The sequence below is a fragment of the Prunus persica genome, chromosome G1 (assembly GCF_000346465.2).
Source record: "Prunus persica cultivar Lovell chromosome G1, Prunus_persica_NCBIv2, whole genome shotgun sequence".
In the NCBI taxonomy this organism is placed as follows: Eukaryota; Viridiplantae; Streptophyta; class Magnoliopsida; order Rosales; family Rosaceae; genus Prunus; species Prunus persica.
In genome coordinates this window covers 40,326,630-40,334,824 of record NC_034009.1, presented here as the reverse complement: position 1 = coordinate 40,334,824, position 8,195 = coordinate 40,326,630, and the positions used below count along the sequence as shown (strand labels likewise).

Genomic DNA, 8,195 nt, shown 5'->3' with positions numbered 1-8,195 from the left:
CAAAAAATCCACCCACGGGTTACATAAATCAAACCAATTATAAGGGCCTGTTTATAATAAAAAAAGGTGAGAAAAATAAATGCATGAATATGTAATTTTCTTTTTGTCCAAACCATAACTGATATAGAGGGTATATTACAGCAAATGGATACAAAATGGTAAGTCATTGTATAGAAAGAAGATGTAGGTATACATGAATCTAGTCAATGCAATGGAATGATGTGGTAACCACACTTAGATATCGACTTCACCATAAATATGTATTTTTTTTATTTATTCATGTGAGTCGAACCTGAGACCTCTTACAAGTAAGTGGAGACAATTACTTTTAGACAAAAAACCACTAAATTCGTTTTCAATTGTTTGAGTATATTGTTAGCATTCGTTTCAACTCAAATAATACTCTGGGATTAATAAATTTCAAATTCATAATATTCCATTGTATATAGTTATTTTGATTTTGTTTTAAATACATTATATTCTTTTAGCACATCCTATTGAAAGAGGCGATAATATACTAAACTTATACACACAATATGAATGCTAGAAGTTGAATCCAAGATCTCGCATAGGAGAGTAATTATTCCAAACCACTACACTAGTGGGTTCTTTACGAAATACATTATATTTAAGTAAGTGATATCGGACCCCAGTTCTCATAACCTGGATCGGGTCCAGTTACACTCTTGTTAGAAAATCAACTCCCTACATTTTAAGTTACATTATATTGTTGCCCAAATTCAGGCACTTATTTTTCTTAGAAAATAAACTGAAACAAAACCATCCAAATCCAAAACTCTTCAAACAAACATCATTTTCAAGAACAACCAACTTGGGAGTGGACTGGCTTGAAAGAAAACGAATTGTCCCAAGCATAGTTGAAATTGAAATCCGTATTAGGATAGATAGGTTGACCATTATTTACTAGACACTCGCTGCCAGATTTGCTCAAGATTGAAGAGTCAATGTCTTCCACAGTTTGAAATGCATCGCAGCTTAGCTTAACATCCAGTTGAGAACATGGGCAATCATTCGTGATTTTCACATTCCACTCTGGCTTATTTTGCACCATTTTCCCGGTTTTTGACTGTGTAATTTTAAGATTTTGTTCAGTGCAAGGTTGACAGTTGCCTGCAATATATCAAGAAACACGTAAGTCAGTAAGTATAATTTGCCCCCAAAAATTTTTTTTGAAATGGCATAAAATAACTACACAAATATAGAGATGAAACTTTACCTCCTACAATGAGACTGCAAAGGAAAACAACGCAGACTAAGTTCATGGTAGTTGCCATTGGGTTGAAGACAAACAGTAGAATGTTCTTTTTTCTCTCCGGCCCTGTTGAATGATGAAAAAGTTACAAAAAACTGACCCCATTTATAAGGAGTGGAGTGTTGTTTCACCGTGCCTATTTCCCCACCAATCATGTAATTAAATTTGAAAAAAACACAATTATATCTTTCTATTCACTATTATTTTTAAAATACCATTCAAGCAAATTCTCTTTACTAATCATTAGTAGTTGAGATATGGAGAGGATCAAGCAAATTCTCTTTCCTAAAATAAAAAATAAAAAAGAAGTAAATAATCTGTTTAATTTAGGTAAGGAGACACACTACCTAAAAGCCCAATCCATTTAACATAGTATGTTTAATTTGCTTGATCCTCTTCATATCTCAATTACTAATGACAGTTCCGATCTCTTGGACCACAGGAGTTCAAGAGATTGTGGTCACTCACCGTTGGATATTAATCCAATGGTTCAAAAAAGTTTCTTAAAATGAGTGCAAGAGGGAGTGAACCGTTGACTTTACGTCCAACAGTGAGTGACCACAAATCTCTTGAACCCCTGTAGTCCAAGAGATCAAGACTGTTACTAATGATTAGTAAAGAAAGTTTGCTTGAATTATTAAAGGATTTTTTAGGAATAATAGTGGGTGGGAAGATAAGATGAGTGGGAGAATATAATAGAGAGTGAAAATAGTAACACTCTAATCTAATCGATGATAACAGAAATGTAAGGTAAATTATTTGATTTAATGACAAATGGGCGGTAATTAGGCCACATGCATTGGTAAAATATAAATGCGGCATTGTATAGAAAGAAAGATGCAACATGACAAGGAGATGTTATTCACGTCTCAAAGAAATAATTATGCATTTCATCAGGTGAAATTTTCCCCTTTTGATTTCACTCTTGTTGTAGAGAAAAAAAAAGAAAAAAAAAAGAATATCCCAACTCCAAACCGTGAATTCTAAACTTGAAACCCCAAACCCTAGACACATGATCCCGAGCCTAAGGCCCTTTAAGCATGAACTCCCAATCTGGGCCTAAAAACATAGACCTCAGACTTTTAGGCCCGTCGTAGACAATGGATCCCAAAACAACCCTGAAGCTTAACCCTATCCCAAACTCAAATGAATTACTTTTCATTTTCGTCGGGCGTTGTCCTATCATATAGGAAGGGGTTCATTTAGATGGGAACTTGTTACTCCCTCTAAAGGGTTGGTTTAGTACATCATATTGTATTGATTAATTTATGTCAGATAATATTAATTTGTTTCGAAGAGTATTAATTATTTATTCATAATATTATAAGGCATTTAGTAATATTTCAGATAAATAGTCTGACTAAGTTATACTGTGTTTGATGCTTCATAGGATAACATCGGATAATTTTTTTTAATTTTAATTCTTTGATGACCTGACAGTTGGGGGATAATGAATTGATAACATAACCAATAAAAGACGACAATATATATCCAGATAAGAGACTCAACTCAACAAAATGAGCAATCAAGAGCACATGTTTAACAGAAAAGAACTTGTGACCAATAAATCAGTAACACCAAGGGCATCTGAGGACTGGAAAACTCATTCTAGGTACTACAAATTTCAAGTTTCCAATCTCACAATGGAACTTCAAAGAGTATTGTGCTTTATAAGAGATATAGGTGCAACAAATTGCGCCAGTAGAGAGATGTTCAACACAGTTCGCATTATATTTGTAACACTTGAAAGAAAAAAGACAATTTTAAAAAATTTATAAAAAAAAACTTGAAAAACAAGAATCAATACCACGTACAAATTAATAATTCCCACTCACATGGGTATCAGTAGAGAAGTTTTTTTCAACTAATCCCAGTGTTACATGCTTCTTAAATTAAACATTCGATTTTAAAAAAAATGTCAAAAAGAAAAAACTTATGACCTAATTTCTTTAAAAAATTAATAAAACATGAAGTACAAAAAGAAAGAGAAGATGAAGACAGAAGAAGCAAGAAGAAGCATATTAGAGGAGTATGATAAGAGAGATGAATACCTAGAGAAGAGTGAAGAGAACATCTAATGGATAAGATAGCAAAGAAGAACCTTAGGTAGAAGAAGATGAAAATAGCGTCTCTGATTTTTCACGTAGAAAGTGCATGCGTTCTTTTTCCCTAGCTTTATAATTAAGAATGTATTATCTCAACTAAAGTATATTAGTTAGTCAGGTAAGGAGAGTATTAAAAGCTCAACCTGTTTAAAATAGTCAGGTAATTAGACAATACAAATTGACACCAAACCTTGACATGGACTATTTACTCATATCGAGAGTTTAATACGATTATTAGCTGATTACCCATCCATCTATAACAAACTCCTATCGTTGTTAGAGCCTTTGACCAAATGAAGGGTTACCCAGGTTGTACCTAAAAGATTGGAGGAGGGAGGACCTACCTCCCCTGAAGACTACCAAACGCAATAGAGATTCACCTGCCTTGGTTGCCTATTTGATCTCAAACAGAAAAGCATCTCATAATTGATTTTGAAAGTAGCTTGTAATTAGAGCTATTGAATATTCATATGAAATGGCTGGAAAAATTGTTGCTTTTATATTTTTGCCCAAGTTAGGAAGAGAGAAGAAAATTTTTACACACACTATTAAGATATCATAAAATTCAAATTTAAAACCACTTATTTGCAAATTAAGATCCACTTTCACTCCGCTACATCCCGTCAGCATTGTTGCATAATTGATTGGTTTTTATATAAGAGCCGTCAGAAGCGACTAGAAAGAGACCCTTGCTGCTGTTGCTGGTTTTTACCACACAAAAATTTCTCCCTCCTTTAGTGGGTTTGGTGATGACGTGATGCTTCCAATATCTTCCAAATTTTTACTTTTTTGTTTTTTTGTTCAACGAAATTTCCTTGATACTTTTCTTTAAACACAATTTACTCAAACTTTTCAAATATTTCTGTATTTTCAGACTCTCTTGATATCTTCGCCAAAATAAATATTTAATACCTTGAGTTTTGTTTAATTGTTTTATCTTTTATCTTTTATGCTTCATAGACTAATTAAAGTAACTTTATTGAAAGCGAAAATGAGTGCCTCACTCACTCACAAGCTTCCCCAGTCGTATCTTCCCATCCTTTATAGTACCTATCCACTATCTGTCTCTACCAACTTCACAAATTTACAACCAATGCCAATCCAATCCCACCATTAAAACCAAGCCTGCAGAACTTGCAAGGCCTCCTCATCACAAACCAATACAGTGACACACAGAGAGCGCAGGGATTTTTTTGTTATTTTTTTTTCTTGGTTGCATGTGTGAAATAATGCGTTCTCTGGTGATTCTATCATTGCTTTGCTATTGGGTTTACATGGCAACTCACAGCCTCAAGTCATCAATCTCTGTGGCTTCACAGAGCACTGAAGGAACCCTTTTTGTCAACGGAACAGCTGCTATTGGTTTTATAGATGATGACTTTGTCTGTGCCACAATTGATTGGTGGCCTCCTCAGAAATGTGACTATGGAACTTGTAGCTGGGGCTCTGCTTCTCTTCTTAATCTTGTAAGCCATCAGCTTCCCCAATATTTTCTTCTTTTGCTTCTCAAAATATCATCAAGGCATATTCAATCCAATAGAGGTCTCATTTTGCATTTTTCTCTTCTTTTTTTTTTGGTTGGGTTTAATCTCCTAATCTTCATACTATTGCACAACTAATTTTATGTTAAGGGGAGTTTTCATTTCAATCCATAGCTTGATTTGATGTTGTTGTTAAACCACCCAACTCTTGTAAATCGCCCTTCTCAGTTTGACCCTGTATGTTGAAGAGCAAGTAGATAGCAGCTGTTCCATTGACAAAGAAAAAGATAGCATTTTGGTTACCGTTTGTCAAGAGCATGACTTGGCTCCTTAAGATTGAGAAGCTTCTCCTTAAAACCAATTGAGTACTGATGCTTGTCAAATCTCAGCAACATTGACAAAGTTTCAACAAAAAAAGTAAAAAGAATATTAGAATTATTTAACACGTGTTAAAACCACATTTACTATAAGAAGGAGCTCTTCCTCAATCTTAAGAAGCCAAGCTTTTTTCTTGTCTACCGGTATTATTGATTTTTGAAATATTCCCAAGATTCTATTCTCAACATGGAATCAAAACTTTTAATCAAGATGATGCTTATCTACAAGCATCTTTTTCTAATTTCAGAAGTATAATTATTTGTTTATTCTAATAGTATTTCCTTGTTTTTTTCTTTGGTTTTTGGTAGGATCTTGACAATGCCATACTTCTGAATGCTATAAAAGGTAAAGAAGTCATTTTCTTGAACTCATAACAACCACACACACACACACACAAACGACTATACATAATCCATAACAGTCTTAACAAAGCTCTCCCCTTTATTTTATTGCAGCATTTTCACCCTTGAAAATTAGGCTGGGCGGCACCTTGCAAGACAAAGTCATATACCAGACAGAAGAAAGCCAACAACCCTCTACCTCATTTCTCAAAGATGGTTCAGAGTTGTTTGGTTTCACTCAAGGTTACTTACCAATGTCTAGATGGGACCAACTAAATATTTTCTTCAAAAAAACTGGGTAAATATTCCACTTATTATATGCCCTGATGAACGTATTATATATAAACCGTGTGTAATTCTCTTACGGACTTATGTTGCCAAAAAAATGCTTATTTCGCTAGACAATCTGACATGAGAGAGTTTTGCCGTAAACCGTCATGATAATTTGCTTCTGAAACAGGGCTGTTGTGATATTTGGTTTGAATGCACTGAGAGGCAGGACAATAAGCTCCCAAGGAGCTGCTGTGGGTGCTTGGAACTCAAGCAATGCTGAGTCTCTAATAAGATATACAGTCAAAAAGGGATACAGAATCCATGGTTGGGAGCTTGGTAAGAACTTGAACACATGAGAATTTAAGCCATGCTTGGAAATTAAGTTAACAAAATAGAGCTGGCTGCTTATGATCAGGAAATGAACTAAGTGGGAATGGAGTTGGAACAAGAGTTGCTGCAGGCCAATATGCATCAGACACAAAATCTCTCCAAAGCATAGTGCAAAATGTTTATGCAGGTTTTGAAGCTAAGCCACAAGTCTTGGCACCAGGAGGGTTCTTTGATGAAAATTGGTTCACAGAGTTTATTCATAAAACACCTCAGTCTCTTCAAGTAGTTACCCACCACATATACAACCTTGGTCCAGGTAAATTAACTCTCAAGTCAATTACCTTGGTCTTGGTTCTAGTGTTTTTAAGCAATTTCATTTCATTTGAATAACACTTGCCTCTTTTCCTTGCTCATATTAATTAAAGGTAGTGCTGGAGATCTTATTCAAAAGATTCTAGACCCATCTGTTCTTGATGGTATTTCCCAGACCTTCAAAAGCCTACAAAGCCTTCTTGAGAAATCAAACACACCAGCAGTGGCATGGGTTGGTGAATCAGGAGGTGCTTACAACAGTGGCCATAATCTTGTAACAAATGCATTTGTGTTTAGCTTCTGGTAATTAAGCTTGCCATCCCAATTGTTTTCTTCTTCTACTTCTTCTATCTAAACATTTTGATCAACAGAGGTTGTGCATTTTTCCCACTAACCAAACAGGTACCTGGACCAGCTTGGAATGTCAGCATCTTATGATACCAAAACATATTGCAGACAAACATTGATTGGTGGCAATTATGGCCTCCTTGACACTAACACCTTCGTACCGAATCCGGATTACTACAGGTTAGTACATATAGATCATGAAGACCAAGAACACTCCTAATGATCTCTCTTTCAAAGAAAGAAACCAAACCCATGTCACAAATGTATGTGTTTTTTTACAGTGCTCTTCTTTGGCATCGTTTGATGGGAAATAAGGTCTTGTCTACAAGCTTCCCTGGGACAAAGAAACTACGTGCTTATGCTCATTGTTCAAAGAAGACAGTAAGTAAAAAATGGATAAAATTTCACATGAAGTAATAAAAAGATTATGCTTAATTAGCTAATCCATTAAGCTTAATTTCATGATTAATTCATGCAGCAGGGAATCACAGTGCTCCTCATCAACCTAGACAGTAACACTAAAGTTCAAGTCCGAGTTTCGACTGAAAGTCCTGGAAAGCTCAGTTATCTGAATTTTCAAGGCTTGCGGGGTTCTAAAGCTAGCCAGAATGTAAGAGAAGAATACCACCTAACAGCTAAAGATGGGGACTTGCACAGCAAAGTAATGCTTCTAAATGGGAAAGCACTAAGTGTAGATTCATCTGGGAACATCCCAGCCTTGGAACCAATAACAGTAGGGTCATCAAATCCCACAACCGTGGCACCTCTCTCTATTGTATTTGTTCACATTCCCGGCATAACTGTGCCGGCTTGTAAGTAGGGTTTTATTGTATAGTTGGTGGGATTTGGGGTTCATATCAAAGGCTTGTCAACCTTCTTATCTTATCCTAAAGATGGAAAGAGAAATAAAATGAAAATTTGAAAATTCAGAAGAGGCAAGCACATTAGAGTTAAGAGTTTGGAAAGCCAAAATTGCATACCAGGCAACAATAAGGCCTCCTTCTTAACGGGTGAAATGCATGTATTTCTTAGATCAACATGTTACTTTCTCATCACTTTCATCAATCTATGAGTACTAAGAAGGTCTAAAAAAGTTTGTTGTAAGTCTCAAGTTTGATCCACAAGATATCGGGAGATGGCTATACTGGCACAATGATTCAAATAATGACAAATTCTCAAGTCATCACTTTTGTGTGTGCAACTATCAATTGTTGATTTGTAGGTCACACATGCATCAACGGCTGACAGTTGTCCATGTAATAATGTAAACTAAAGTTTAACTTTTAGAGTAAAAGCCTAATAATAAATAAAACCGAGTGATATACATTTTTTAAAAACAAAAGGAGACAGAAAA

General features: G+C 35.1%; 2 protein-coding genes across 3 annotated transcripts; one reads left to right on the top strand and one right to left on the bottom strand.

The window, feature by feature from the left end:
* Positions 818 to 1,295, bottom strand: LOC18790692 (TPD1 protein homolog 1). Its single transcript, XM_007227111.1, has 2 exons — positions 1,238 to 1,295; positions 818 to 1,131 (listed from the first exon to the last, which is right to left on the bottom strand). Exons 1-2 carry the CDS (start codon positions 1,293 to 1,295, stop codon positions 818 to 820), a joined length of 372 nt encoding a protein of 123 aa, XP_007227173.1.
* LOC18789359 (heparanase-like protein 3) lies at positions 4,443 to 7,945 on the top strand. 2 transcript variants are annotated; one of them, XM_020556000.1, is made up of 9 exons: positions 4,443 to 4,844; positions 5,546 to 5,582; positions 5,693 to 5,876; positions 6,039 to 6,187; positions 6,267 to 6,497; positions 6,607 to 6,796; positions 6,896 to 7,021; positions 7,123 to 7,222; positions 7,323 to 7,945. In XM_020556000.1, exons 1-9 carry the CDS (start codon positions 4,596 to 4,598, stop codon positions 7,659 to 7,661), a joined length of 1,605 nt encoding a protein of 534 aa, XP_020411589.1. In that variant the 5' UTR covers positions 4,443 to 4,595; the 3' UTR covers positions 7,662 to 7,945. The 2 variants fall into 2 exon arrangements, with proteins under 2 accessions (XP_020411589.1, XP_007224283.2); XM_007224221.2 differs by having other exon boundaries at positions 4,446 to 4,844; positions 7,320 to 7,945.

What these genes read in the sequence shown, in the direction of transcription:
- LOC18790692 (XM_007227111.1), bottom strand. Translation starts at nt 1,295, where the DNA reads ATGGCAACTACCATGAACTTAGTCTGCGTTGTTTTCCTTTGCAGTCTC. An exon ending in TTGCAGTCTCATTGTAGGAG is followed by an intron (nt 1,132 to 1,237) that starts GTAAAGTTTCAT and finishes GATATATTGCAG; the next exon opens with GCAACTGTCAACCTTGCACT.
- LOC18789359 (XM_007224221.2), top strand. Translation starts at nt 4,596, where the DNA reads ATGTGTGAAATAATGCGTTCTCTGGTGATTCTATCATTGCTTTGCTAT. An exon ending in ACTTCTGAATGCTATAAAAG is followed by an intron (nt 5,583 to 5,692) that starts GTAAAGAAGTCA and finishes ATTTTATTGCAG; the next exon opens with CATTTTCACCCTTGAAAATT. An exon ending in AATCCATGGTTGGGAGCTTG is followed by an intron (nt 6,188 to 6,266) that starts GTAAGAACTTGA and finishes GCTTATGATCAG; the next exon opens with GAAATGAACTAAGTGGGAAT.